This window comes from Aythya marila (assembly GCF_965140915.1).
Source record: "Aythya marila genome assembly, chromosome: 1".
Taxonomy (NCBI): Eukaryota; Metazoa; Chordata; class Aves; order Anseriformes; family Anatidae; genus Aythya; species Aythya marila.
Genome location: NC_139042.1, coordinates 56139843 through 56154511, shown reverse-complemented (window position 1 = coordinate 56154511; position 14669 = coordinate 56139843). Strand labels below are relative to the sequence as shown.

At 36.1% G+C, this 14669-nt stretch overlaps 1 protein-coding gene across 3 annotated transcripts in view; it reads left to right on the top strand.

Moving 5' to 3' along the window:
* TMTC4 (transmembrane O-mannosyltransferase targeting cadherins 4) overlaps positions 1–14669 on the top strand; it is a 52213-nt gene that overhangs the window by 26462 nt on the left and 11082 nt on the right. For all 3 annotated transcript variants that reach the window (XM_082763548.1, XM_082763549.1, XM_082763550.1), the window contains 7 exons: positions 663–755; positions 3979–4140; positions 4894–5096; positions 6773–6944; positions 7029–7160; positions 14212–14291; positions 14465–14572. In XM_082763548.1, coding sequence (XP_082619674.1) covers positions 663–755; positions 3979–4140; positions 4894–5096; positions 6773–6944; positions 7029–7160; positions 14212–14291; positions 14465–14572 — 950 coding nt within the window. The remainder of the gene's footprint in view (positions 1–662; positions 756–3978; positions 4141–4893; positions 5097–6772; positions 6945–7028; positions 7161–14211; positions 14292–14464; positions 14573–14669) is intronic.

Genomic DNA, 14669 nt, shown 5'->3' with positions numbered 1-14669 from the left:
TATTCTCTAGTTTTATGTGTAGTGGCTAATGTTACATAGAACTCTGCTTTTCTTTTTCAGCAACTTCCACCGTGTGTATTGATGTAATTGCAAGAAAACAAAGCCTGATACCCATGTAAAATCTTTCTCAGCCTTTGCTTGTTGTGACAATTTATGTACCTTTTAATATTTTTGAAACCTGTCAGTCAAAAGATACCATGCTGCACAGCAAAAAAAAAAAAAAAAAAAAAAAGTCTTAAAAAAACTCCACCTTACTTGGACAGAAGCCTTACCTTTTGACTGAAGCATTTACACTGCAGAACATTTAGGAAAGAAAGCAGAGAGCAGACAGATAGGTGGTTCAAAGCTGTTGTAACCATACATATGGGGTGTAGCTTGCTGGTACGTGGTATCCCTGGTATATCCTGGTATCAGATGTAGCAGGTGCATTTGCATTATAATAATGTGATGTTCTACTCATCTGAGCTCAGGTTGTTAATTTCTTATTCTGCCGTTGTTACTAGCAATTATCTATTATCTATCTATCTATTATCTACTTGTTTGAAAGCAGAATTAAGATGTATGATAGTTCATGGTAGAAGTGGAATATAAGGTGCATTTTTTAAAACCGGTTTTGTGTAGCTACTTCGTCTTACGTTCTTATTTTTCTTTTGGTTGTATAGGGTTTGAATGCAGTGTTCGATGCACTGGTGATTAACAAGCTAAATGTTTTGGAGTTCATTCAAAAGTTAATACGTAAGGACAAGTTGTTGGAGGTGAGTCCTTAGAGGTTTTGTTCATTCTTGCCAATCAGAGAGTCATGTACAAAGATAAAGATAAGACAAAGATAAAACTTCTGGCAGTTTTGTTTTTGCTGAGAGTTAAATGAAAATGAGAGGTATTTTCAGTCAGCTAAGTAAGGCAATGGGCTGTGACATCTCCTCAACATGAGTGGTAATGGAATAACGTTACAAATGCCTTGAATACAGAAATCCATTCCATGCTTCTCTCAACAGTATCTTAAAAATGTGGTGTGGAAGAGCTGGCTGCTTGATGCAACAAGTTCTGCAGGGTCAGAAGCTAGAATACCAAACAGGAGACGGTTCCGAGTAGCTTGGGAACTTGAAAGTGAAAATATTTAAGCACAAATAGTCATTAAGGATTGAATTTTTGACTTCTGTTGGTACTACTCTATCTAATATTGGCTCAAGTGGAATGTAACACCTAGTATTTGTTGTGAGATCTTGATCATAAGCAAATCACAGAAACATTCATCTTTAGGTGAACAATTGGTAACAACCAAATAAACAGCCTACTAGAACATCACTGCTGTTGAACAGCTAAACCATTTGCCTCTCCGGTGCAAGCTTTAGCAAGGCAAAGGAATATTCATTGGAGACTGCATTGGTCAGTGGTTTCACTGTAGACAAGTCTTGCTCATATTTCTGAATAACACAAGTCCTACAGGACTTTTAAATTCCTTCACAGAGAGTGAAATGGAAATGTTCTTGAGGAGCTTTGTGGGGAAATCAGTGAAATTGGAATCTCTAGAACTGAAACAATAGATTTGGGCAAGAATGGCTGAGGGATGGAGAAATACTTCAGGCAGCAAATAAGAATGCTGAAGAATTGAGTTGTGTAATGGGACTAATCAACTAGCATGAGGAAAAGGAGTCAAGAGCTGTAGAGAATTAAAGCAGATCAAGTTCAGAATTAAAGTGTTGGAAATGTGTCAGAGGTGAACATTTTTTTGGAGGATTACTCTTGAAGCATGAATAACTCAAAGCATTGTGCTTCTGTTTTGTGACTTTTAAACAGTGATGTCTGGGTGAAGAAAGCATTGTGTGTCTTTTTTTTTTCTTATTGTAATAGGAGTAATTAATTTTAGCTCCTACCAACTACAAGAATCTGTTGTGGGCTTTTCATTGAAGTGTATTTAAAGTTTGTTTTGTTTTGGTGAATGTCAGGTCTTAAATTCTCTTACTTGCAGATTTTTTTTCCTCTTGATTTGAGAGATAAGTTTCAGTTTCATGCCAGATTTAGTTAACTCTAAATCAAAGACTGTAACATATGGTAACGCTTCTTCAACTTCTTAAATTCTGCTTACTAAGAGATTTTGTGATTTGTGAAATGTGGCCTTTGAGGAGCTGCATGAGGAGCTGTTAAATGAAATGAAATCCGGAATAAGAGTTTTTGTTTAGTTACTCTGTAATAAGACATTAATTGTCACTATGCTGTTTTCCTTTGTAGCACAATTTTGTTGCAAAAACAGTTTTTAGGAATGATTTTCATTGTATTGACTTTGGTTTCTGAGATGTGCAAAAATAGCCATTTGAGCACAAAGGCTAGCTTATGTAAAATCAACAACACAAACTTGTTTCCCTAGACATTCAATTAAGTGTTTTATGATGACTCCATTGTCAGCTACAAATATTAAAAGTCCGTCTGAATATTGCTTTTAAACTTATTTTTTCTATCATTTTAGAGAATAAATACCTTCAGCCAGGACACTGTCGGATCTCTTACTTTATGCAACAAGCCTATTTTTTTCTTAGTCTTCAGAAATAAGTAATATTGATCTAAATAATTGGATATTGCAATCATAGGTAATAATAATCAGCGTGTCAGCTGCTATGGTGGACATAGAGAATTGATCATATATAACTATTAGATAGGCTTTTTACAATAACAGAAGCATACCAAATTAAGGAAGGAAGGTAGGAATAAAGGAAAGGTGGAGATCACATAACCATATTTTTCAGGATCCAGTCAATTTTTCCATGTAAAAATCAACAGTTTATCAACATTTTCCTTTTCAGACACATTCAGTGGGGAGGGAAGTGGTTCAAATGACCCCTCATTTCAGAGAAGCTCTCACTTTCAATCTTCTGCATCTCTGATGACTTACCAAGGCTCCGTAGGTTAACTTCAGCCATCAGGATTCAGGCAGCTCTTAGGGATCCCTGCAGCACTGTAACACAGGGACTCAGAGAGAAGCCAGGTCCTTTACTTCCCATCTGAGTTAACACTGGCTAGCTGGGTAGGGTGCTGGAAGACTGGGGTTGCATCTTGAAGTTGTGACATGGGTATCATTTTAGTTCATGATTTTCTTTCCAGTCTCTGGAAAAGGGTAAAGAACTTCTGTGGCACACAACAGTCTTTGTTTTTCTTTGGTTGTGTTTTTTTTTCATTTATGAAACTGGTGCAAGCATGAAGAAGAAGAGTTATAATTCACAGGGAAGAAACAGAAGTCTGTAAAATTTAGCTTCTATGACATCACTTCTCTGTGTGGACTCAGATTTCTTGCTTTTAAGTGAATTGCCTTCTTTAGACCCTAATGTGTATGTTATAAAACCTGTAATGTAAATCAATGGAGTTAATACTATAGATAAAACTGGATTATTTCTTTTATAGCTCCTGGAAAATTTTAACCTGACCAAAGTGATTTTGGTGCCTGTGTGTCATTGGCTTTTTAATTGCATTTGATTGTGAAAAAAAATATTTTTTCTTTTCCCACAGCTTCGAGTTGTGCAGTTTTCTTGCACTCGTGTAATTTTACCCCTAAATAGACCTAAGTGGAGAAAAACTTTTGGTGACAAAAGGTCAATCAGAGCGATTTAAAATAAAATTCATGGGAAAACTGTCCTGCATTAATCAGTTTAATGTGGTATATACCAAAGACTACATTCTTCACAAATTCCCTGTCAAAAATTGATGTGTGAAATTATATCAACTATAAAATTACTGAGGATTTGTAGAAGAGAATTGTTCAATAAAAGTTTTCTGATTGAAAACGAAATGAAAATGTTTGCAAAAAATATTTTGCAATTAATTGTAGTAAAACTTGAGACCTTTCTTGTTAACTGCAAAAGAAAGACAAACGTCAGTTGACAGCCTCTTTTTTCTGAGATGGTCACAAAAAAAGATGTGAATATAGGCAGGATGAGAATAAAATATTGTTTGTTTTTATTTAATGTTATTTTTCTTTCCTTCCTGTAGAATGCCGGGCTGTTAAGAAAGGGGCTGCTTTTCAGGATAACTCTTCTGATGTCTGGAGGGGCTAGTATACTTTATATCCGCTGGAGGATTATGGGCACAGGGCCACCAGCTTTTACTGAAGTAGACAACCCAGCTTCATTTGCAGATAGTCTGTTTGTGAGAGTAAGTTATGAAGTTGTTTTTGTTTTGTTTTTTTTCTGGCAAGCTCAGAGCATTTGTCTTTGTCATCAAATTAAATTTTCTGTGTCTCAAAGAAACAATAAAGCGGGCAGTCTAAACATTTAGAGATGTGTGATGAGTCACCTTCCCTTGTGCTTCTGTGAAGATTTTTTTGCAATTTGAGAAAAAGTAAAAAAACCTATTCTTTGCATTCAATTTAGCGTGCTCTGCACACATTGAAGTACATTTCCATTTATTCACTACTTGTCTCATGCATGCAAGGGTTTAGCTTTTGCTGGGTTTCTTCCTTTTTTCCACATACTGTATTTGACTCTTCATCTGTTCTTTCACAATTGAAGAAAATAGCATAAAGTTCTGGTCTGGTGCATTTGGAGTATGTATTGGCTTTATACCTCTGTATTAAACAGAGAAGACTGAAAGAAAGGTGTTGTCTTTTGACATTTCCTCCTGTTCTGGGAAATTATTCTTTCTACACGTGGGTATTGGTTGCACAACATAGAACTGCATTTCCCTTCTCTGAATAGGAGAACCACGTAACTATATTAAAAATAATAATTTCACAGCTGTAAAGTAAGTAAATATGCAATTAGATGTAATATAACAGTATTCAAGGCCTCTTTTTGTATAAGAAACATTTTACAATAGCAGAAATGATAGAAAACAAGAACTAAAGTTTCTCCCCCTCACACTTAAGTTTAGTATCAAATAAACGTTTGTTTTCTTTTTGACTGACAGGCTATAAACTATAATTACTACTATTCATTGAATGCATGGTTGCTGTTATGTCCCTGGTGGCTGTGTTTTGATTGGTCAATGGGCTGCATACCCCTCATTAAATCCGTCAGCGACTGGAGGATAATTGCACTAGCAGCACTTTGGTTCTGCCTAATTGGCCTGATATGCCAAGCTCTGTGCTCAGAAGACAGCCATAAGAGAAGGTAAGAGACAGTGATGAATTTTAAATGCCCGGACAACTTGAGTACAGTATTATTTTGTTAAATTCAGTACTGATAATTTTAACAATTCAGTGGAACCAGTGTCTAGCAAATGCAGTTCAAATAAATATTTATAGCTGTCATTACAGTTTATCCCAATTTGGGCCCATCACTGTACACAGGCTAGTGGGAAGCAGACTTAGAGGGGGAGGTATGGATGGCTGCTTTATTTTTCTCCTGAAATGGCATTTTGAGATCCTTAACACTGTAGGTGGTAAAAAGTAATCTCTGCTCAGAACAGAATAGTCTGCTGTTGCTCTTGCTGCTTATAAGTCATCATCTCCTTTAATCTTCTCTCCTAATAATGAAAGAGAAAGGAGATATGCCTTGAAAGGAGGTAGAAATGCTGCATATACTATTAAAAAATAGAATGCTGACCATGAGGAAACAACTTGTACTTTATCAAAAGAAACTACAAATTTGTTGTAAGCTATTCTGTCTTATTAAGGTCTTCTTTAACTTCTGTTAACTTTTGTCCATTCCCATGGATTTTATGTATAATTAATTTCTAAGCTCTTTAACGTTTTTAGCAGCTCAGTCATAATGAGGTCATCCTGTTTTTCAGAGTACCAAATATTTCCTTTTTATTTCTGTGGTATTCTGTAATTTAATTTCTTTCCCTGTGTCTCCCCAAAGGCTGTCATCCCACTAGACTTCCTTTCCTCTATTCCCATAATCATTTGCATAGATAAAACCATTTTGAAGGGGGTTTACACTTGTTACAAGTGTCTTCATGTTTTCTTTTAAATACTCACTGAGCCAATATTGCTGAAGAGGTGTTGTTTGTTTTTTGTTTGTTTGTTTGTTTGTTTTAGTAAAAATAAAGACAAAAGTAAAGTGAAAGCCAAGGACAATTAGGGAGGAGACGAAACTAAGGAGTACCTCACTCTAGATTTGTCATTTTGTCATTTACATTATAGTATAGAGACTTATTTGTAATAAACTGGAATAGAAAACTACCAAGCCTGTGGCCTGACATGGACATAGGGTTCCTACTCTCAGTTGTCGTAAGTTTTCTATAGACCATGAAGAGTTACCTGCTGAGTGTTACTCATTCCTAACGTAGATACCTAAAACAGGGAAGATGAACTGCCTTTGAGAAGTGCCTCTCTCCAATGACTGCGGAGAGTGTAGATGAGTAACTTTTACGTGGTTAAACACAATGGATTCTGTTATTGATGTCTTTGTTAGGAAAGACAACACTCTCAGTGGGATATGTACCTAAGTTCTTTAAGTGACCTATATTTTTTTCCCTGTGCTACTGACTTACTAGTTACAAAACTAGACAGATAGCTTTTATCGTTAGTTTTTTTCCCATATATTTTTAATAGGAATTCTGTAATTAATGTTCAATGGGTTTATTTTCTGCTCTGGAAGCATAAACACTGCTTTTCTGGGAATTATAGCTAGAATTCTGGGAATTATAGATAGAAAGAAGTATCAAAATGCTATTGAAACATAATCTGATTTTGTTATTTAGCTCCCATGGGCTGCTTTTGAATGCCCTGCTCCATATACACATTTCTGTTTGTTTTTTTTTAATAAGGTTTATATGTTAAGTGGAAAAGGTATTCTATTAAACTTTGTTGTTTACTTGAGAATCTGTTTCTTGTTTGCAGGATTCTTACACTGGGACTCGGATTTCTTATTATCCCTTTTCTTCCTGCAAGTAACCTGTTCTTCCGTGTAGGATTTGTTGTTGCAGAGAGAGTCATCTACCTCCCCAGCATTGGCTATTGTATTCTGTTTACATATGGATTTACTCTCTTGAGTAAGCAAGCCAAGAAAAAGGTATTATCAAAACAATCACTAAGGCTGATGATGAAGTGTTTCAGTTGAATGGTTTTGTTCTTACCTTGTTTCTCTTTCTTTAAGAAAATTCTTGCTGTCGCAGTCCTTGGAATCTTACTGATAAACGTTATGCGCTGTGCACTCCGCAGCAGTCAGTGGAGGTCAGAAGAACAGCTTTTTAGGAGTGCACTGTCTGTGTGCCCTCTAAATGCAAAAGTAAGTCAGTTGTGGACTTTGAATCTTTCTTTTTTTTTTTTTTTTTTTTTCTTTTTAGAAAGCGTTTTGAATTTTGGAGTGGAAGAGGTTGTGTGTAATTGAAGTATTGTGGTATAGTAGACCTCAGTCTTGATTGGGGCAAAAATATGACATATCAGACACCTAAATTATGGTGTTAACACGGTCAGTACACAGTGCACAGTCAATACCGACAGTGCAAATTACAATTTTCTATTGTTCTGAAATTGTAATTCAGAACTTGGGGGTGGAAGTGAGGAGGGGGAGGAGAAAGGGGAATATACCTCAGGAAAAAGCATCCAGTCAAATCAGATGTGCTAGGAAAATCTCTTAAAAGAATTGTATGCATAATTGCAGATTATTACAACAAAATATCAAAGAGGATGTAAGTAAGTTGAAATGTATTCACCTGAATAATTCCTATGCTATAATCTTCTTTCTGTACCTTCCAGTGGTGCATATAGCCAGCACAGCTAAGGGAGAAAGAAGCATATCATCTGCTTAGTTGCAGGACATGGGATAAAATCTTTGTTCCTACTTCTGCTCTTTAACAGCAGCTGAATGAGCTAGGTAGTCTTCAGACACAGGCAATAAGGACAGCTGCAATGTCCCTTGCAAATCTTAGTGAGGGAAAAGGTCTGAGATGGGACTGGATAAGATGTTTCACTGCTCTGAGCATCGGTGTAGCATAGACTGCATCTAGCCTGCCATTAGAGGTGAGCTCTGCAGCAGTCCTTCGATAGCTGAGGCTGGGATCTGTTGGAGTGTACCACAGAGCCCTGATGTTGTCTTAATTTTAGGACATGCTATCTTCAGTGAGCCTCAGAATAGGAATCCACAGCTTGTTAATAACAACACACAGATGTTTTGAAAGATTAGATTTCTGTAACCTAGAAAATACAGATGAAGATACAGAGTTTAAACAGCCAAGAAACGCTCAACTTTGTGAAGGGAATGATAAACTTAGCACACACTGGAATACAAATAGGCATCAATGAGCTCTAAAACACGTTTATGATCAATATTTACAGCATGGTGATGTCTTTGAATAATCTCAAATTTTGATACATAGATAAAGAGCTGTAGTATTTTATTGTGGCAGTGGTAGGCAACCATCTCCTTTTTAATGATGACCTCAGTGTATCTTGTCTTCTGAATGACAAGTGCATACTATAAATGGAGCAAATGCAATCTGTTTCTTTGTGTGTAGCTCCATCCATCTGCTATGGCAAGAGTACTTTAGACAGATCCCCACTCTGCCTGGGCTCCAAGGTCCTTGGACACAAGCCACGTCTGGCTGGGAAGCTGTGTAGCTGTGTTCACACAGTGCTGTGCTTGAGCCGATAAGCTGTGTGCAAGCTACTGAACTAATGCAGCTGGTTCGAAGCCAATGAGTGTACAGGGAAAATGAGCTTGTGTTTGTCAACACTGGGCCCTCTAGACATGCCTGGACTGTATTGCTACTTGCGACAGCTTGCACAAATGGAGAGCATGGTGATGTGTACGGGGAGGTTTTTATAGACTCACATTCCAATTTTCTTTAAGGAGTCACTTTGAAATCACATTAGTAGGGAACTTTACTAGGCAAGAATGTTAGAGAGTCCATGCCTAAAAGCCAATCTGTTTTTTTTTTTTCCTTCATGGACTTCAGTCAATTTTAACCAACGTAAATGTAAAAAATGGAGCTAGGTTCTGTTTTGATCTCTTCTTGTCATGAAATTACAGACTTCCCTTAAAGCTGACTCCACGGGACTTTTCATTAGTCCATTTATTCCAGTTCAAGGCTGATGCAGACCAGAAGATGAATGTAGATAATAATATGTTTTTTATCATTTTTCTTGGAGCATCTTTAATATGTGTAAAGTGCTCATGCTTTAATTCCCCTATGTAGCAGGGCCCTAGAGTCTCCAGGTGTTTTGCAACTACCAACAAAAGCTGCAGCTCCTAATTCAAGCTTTGTAGAACGCTTTTCTGAATTCCAAATTGTCTGTATATGAGCAGTGTAAAATAAATTTACCTTCATTCTAAATAGTATGTTCTCTAATTTCAGACTCACCTTTTTAAATATCTCTCTTAGATGGAGGTGTGGAAACTGCACTAAATCAGATTCTCTGGCATAGTAGCAAACCTGCCTCCTTGACTGATGGATGCATCTGGCTCAAGGTGGTGAAATTTAGTATCATTTTTGATAAACATGGCCTAGTCATTTTGGAATGTGTTGGAAATAATAATACACCATAACGAAGTTACAGAGATTTTTGACTTTAAGTTCATGACACAGAACAGTCTGGCAGCTCTGTCTAAAGAGAATCTGTTGCATATTTTTAAATATGTAATGTGTGTGCATTTATTTATTTGATAGAGAAAGAAGCATGTTATAGCTACGTCCAGGAGTATGTCACTCTTGCTTGGTCCTATGCTTAAGTTGGTTTGAAAGGTTGTTAGTCTGTATACAGTGTATAGTATACGTTTTGAATACACTTAACAGTATTTTGCTTAGATGAGCAGAAGGTGCCTGTATTCCATTTCCATTTTTGCATACAGTATAGACTCACTGAATTCTTGGAGCTCAATGGTGGTAAGCACTAGTGTGAGTTAGAGCCAGGCCTCTTTTTTCTACTAAGGCAGATTTTGTGAACAGTTACATGGACTGTTTCCACCTGATATGTTAATAATATGTTACAGGTAGTTTATAAATTTGGAATGATTCCATGCTAATGGCTTAGAAAAGGCTCACTGGATCTAATTCAGAATCTTTTCACTGATGTCAGTATGTTGCAACTTAATCCTGGAGTGCTTTGTTGAAGTACCGGAATATCTAATTACAGGCTATGATGAAAGCCTAACTACAGTTTTGCCATATATCAGACTACTTACTGGCTTGGGATTCATCCCCTTAGCTTTAGATGTCTACATCTGAGCAAGCCAGATAGGCTGCCCTCATAACTGTGAGGAAAAACTGACCCTTTTAGCACATTTTATCGTCACCTTGAGCTATGTGACTGTCACAGGCCAGAAGGACTGCACCCTGTTCTGTGTGTTTCTTTCCACTGATTCTGAAAGAGGTCCTGACAGCTACCTCAGATGTGGATGCATAAGGCGACATGAGATTTTGCCCTTCTACTGCTGTTCACTATTTCTAAACATTGCTGTATTGCTCTTCACTCTCTGAGCTTGGTACATGTTGTTTCCTTTTGATTTTTGAAGATTATTCCTGAAGATGTTCGTCATGTTGGCTTTTTCTGCCATGCAGTAAGTTACTGTTGGAAATGTCAAGTTACTTTTTTCTTCCCTCTTAGCAAAGCCAGGGCAATTTTTCAGAATCCAGAGACAGTTCTTATTTCTGGATGACTTCATCTAATTAATTATATAATTAAATTTTGGAAGAATATCATTAAATACATGAGAAATACTGACCGTTCTCTTCTGGTAGATTGGAAATAGCTAAATTTAAATAATTGTAAAAAGTTAACGTTCCCCATGCTACCAGCTTTCATTTACCAAATAGAATTTAATAAACACGGTTTTTCAGAAGAAACAAGTAGCAAAACCTGGAATCCTGAGGAAGTTATGATACTCTGAAAAGAATGTGCTACTAACCATTCTTTGTTCTTAATGCTTTGTGACAAACTTATACCTCTAATAGTTTGCAAAGACAAGCTGTTCTAATGCTGAAAATGTACAACAGAGTCTTAAGACTGTTTTTCAGTTCTTGGGCTAGGCTGTGGTGCCCTGATTATGTTAACTTTAAATATGGCATGCCTGTTGAGATAACCAACTTTTTTCATGGGGTATTTTTAGTACTTTCCTCTTTCCTAATTGCCCTCATTGCAGAGAATGCTGTGTTGTTATTCATCCCTTAGAAATGTTCATTTTAGAGCTATTACTGTAAAGTAATTACCTGTTTAAGTTTGATAAAGGAGCAAGTGGGCATAATGTAATGTGTCATTTCCAGTTAATATCCATCATTAATGCTCATCCGAAAATGAAATGGTATATCTGCTCTTAAATGTTTAACCAGGAAAGGAAAATCCGTTCCCAGGTTGTCCTGGGCAATATCAATCAAAGGCAGAAGAAACACGTCTGTAGAGATTAAATTTAAAACATCACACTGCCCCCTTCATTTTTAAAAGCCAGATTTTTCCCTCCCACTGGCATATTGAAAGTGTTTGTCCCCACGTTGTGCAGATAGGGGTCACAGGAGAGAGCAAGGAGAATTACAGCCTTGTGCTTAGCGGAGGGCATGTGGGTTATTGTAACCCTGGTTAAGGGGAGTAGAGCAAAACGCTCATCTTGGCATCTGTCTCTAATGGCAAAAGAAGTGGGAGACATTGCTGTCCAGCAAAAGTAACCTGCACCTTTCAAGTGATTCTGTATGCCTAAAAAAACCCTCCTGACTCTGTTTTTAAAACTTACTGCATTTAAATATATATATAAATATATACTTACTGCATATTTACCCATTGAAAATTATCTTGAAAGCTCTTTTCATCATTGGGTATTTATGTTAGGCTGAGGGGTTCTTTTGGTTTGCTTGCTATAATTTTTCTTCTCTTACTTTCTTTGTCACCAACATATTTAGAGGAGCTAAGGCTTCAATTTGTCTTGAAGGGAAGCTAGGAAACATACATACAACAAGCAACTCTTCATTTTCAGGAGTATTGTTTAGAAATATCACTTCCTTTCATGCAGAAACTGTGTCTGAGGACAGAAGAAATACAATGTAAATGGTCTTGTTATTGGTTTTAATACTGTAATACATCTTTCTAGTTCAGTTCACAAAATATGTATGTACGCTTAATATTTCATTTGATGTTTTGACTTTAAATAATTGATATCTTTTGGATTTTTGCAATACACACAGTTCTGTTTACATGAGAAAAATATGCTTTCCACTGCTGCTTTAGATAGAAACGGATGTTAAGAAACTGAGGAATGAGTAGAATCAGAAAGTGAAATGCTGACTGGTTGTTCATAACACAAGATAGCTAAAACATATTTTTTGAATTTTTTTCTTGTATGCTCTGCCCTCATTCTTTTAATCAAATTTTTTCTTGCAGTAATACTTACAATTTCTGAAAAATGTAAAACAATAAGAAAAAAAGGCACTCAAAACTATTTTAGAGGAAGAAACTGAATGTAGTTTTAGTTTGCTGATATTGAAATGTGAATTCAGGTATTTTAAGGGGTAATATACGTTACTGAGTGAAATCTTCCTTGATTTTTTTTCTGTTTTGCCACAAGTTATCATTTATCTAGGAGTACAGCAAAATTTAATAATCTAATTTGCTTCACATAGATTTTGAGTCTGTAAACTTCAGTATATATAATCACAGCTATCCAGTTTGGTAAGAATGTAGTCATGGTGTGCTGAAAAAAAATCCCGAAGACATAATACAAATAATACTCAGTCCTAAGAAGCATTTTTCAAGGTATATCATGTTACTGTAATGACTCATTGGAAAGCAGTGCCATTCTATTTTTTGTCACAGTCAAGTGATCTTTATAAATGGCTATGCCTTGATATAAATGTACCATTCTGTTGCTTCTTTGGAGTGGACCTTGTCATATTTTTATGAATGTACAAAGGAAGTCCCTGGAATATTTTGTTTTCTACTTGAAAGCTGTACTAGAGCTTTTATTAGATGCTGAATTTGTGTGCCTTACAGGCTAAGGAGCTGTTTCTGTGAAAACTTACTAAGCCTTACAGCATCTTTGCTATCTTTAAAACCAGTGAAACTACTTTTTCACTTATTCTAGAGAGCATGGAAAACAGTTTTAATTTGATTTATTGATGGCATGTTACAGCATAGTCACAATCACGTAGAGGTGGAATTCAACAACTAAATACTATAACAGTTAGATTGAAGCATAACTTTGTGTGTTGGATCAATGGGTCCCAGGTATTGTGCCAAACACAATGAAAATTAATCCTCTGATGGACACATGAGATTAAGTACTTTTTTTTTGACTGTATAACATGAATTAGAGTTATCTAAGTGTATTACAAACCTATATTTATGTACTTCAGTCTGAAGTAATTTCTGCATAGTGTTTTTGAAGAGATTTAAATTAGATTTTCGAGGTATGGAAAAAATTGCAGTGTGAGAGTTTTTTAGATGAGGCATACAACTTAATTTCAAATAGTAAGGTAATTTACAGAATGAATTCTGGTCTAGTTGCAGAAAAGTGTTTGCAGGACTTTGTACTCAAAACACTTTTATTTCTAAACTTCAGTCTTCCTCTGACCATGTAATGTAGTCTTAGAGTAGGATACAAAATGTCTTCCAATTAAGATTTTTTTTCCTGAAATTCCTACCTAATCCTTTAATCCTTATCATAAATTCAAATGATAAGGATCTTCCCTGTAGTTATCCCAAAGCCCTAGATCCTCCCTTCATTCTCTGCTTTTGAACAGTCAAGGTCTTCAACATGATGCCACACATGATTTATTTTTTTCCAGAAATGTTGTTTGATGCATTATTGTATCAAGACAATAATAATTGGGTCTTTTGCAGGGCTGGGGTGAATGCTGGTTGGCACTCTTTGTGAGTTTTCTTTGTTTTGAAATATGGAGCTTAGCTTAATTTTTCTGTTAATGTTGATTTTTTTTTTTAGCTTATGCTGTAGTGAAAGCAAAGTTTAATCAACACATACTGCTGTAGATTTTCTGCTATGCTGGATTTGAATGAGTCAGCCTTTCTCTTAGTCATCTGACAAGGAAGGACAAGAGGTGTCCATATAAAAAGTCTTAGGGACAGTGTCGTGATCTCATTTATAATATCAGGGAGTGAAAAATCTTTCTTAACTAGCTAGAACAGGTAAGTTGATTTATTAATTTATTCCTCAGATTTTATCTTGCTATTTTCATTGTCTGTATTGTCCAGTCTTCAGATCCACCTACAACATAAAGCAGTAGTGAATGACAAAAATTCTGGCTGTAATTATTTGGGGTAAGAATTTTTAGCAACTTGACTCCACAAAATATCTGACTGTATAGCATCTGGCTAAAAAAGTTCATCTGTGTTTTCAGGTGCACTACAATGTTGGCAAAAACCTGGCTGACAAGGGAAATCAAAGTGCTGCAATCAAATACTACAGAGAAGCTGTAAGGTATTAGAATTTTTACTGCTTTATTGAACTATCCTAAAATTGCTTTAAGGTTTAACAGGGAGAAAATGCTTAGGTATTCATTTTCATGTTCTGCAGTGATGCAGAGCTAACAATTTGCATAAAGGAATGTGTCTCCCATACATAATAATAATCTCTTAAATTTTACATTTTAGGTTGAATCCTAAATATGTACATGCCATGAACAACCTTGGAAATATTCTGAAAGAAAGAAATGAGCTCCAAGAAGCAGAGGAGTTGCTGTCCTTAGCTGTACAAATACAGTATGTTTAGAACAAAGCCAAGCAGTATTTTGTACCAGCTGAGCAGAAAGGATACAATGGGATCTTCTGTTCAAAGTGCTCAGTTGTCATCTCTCTT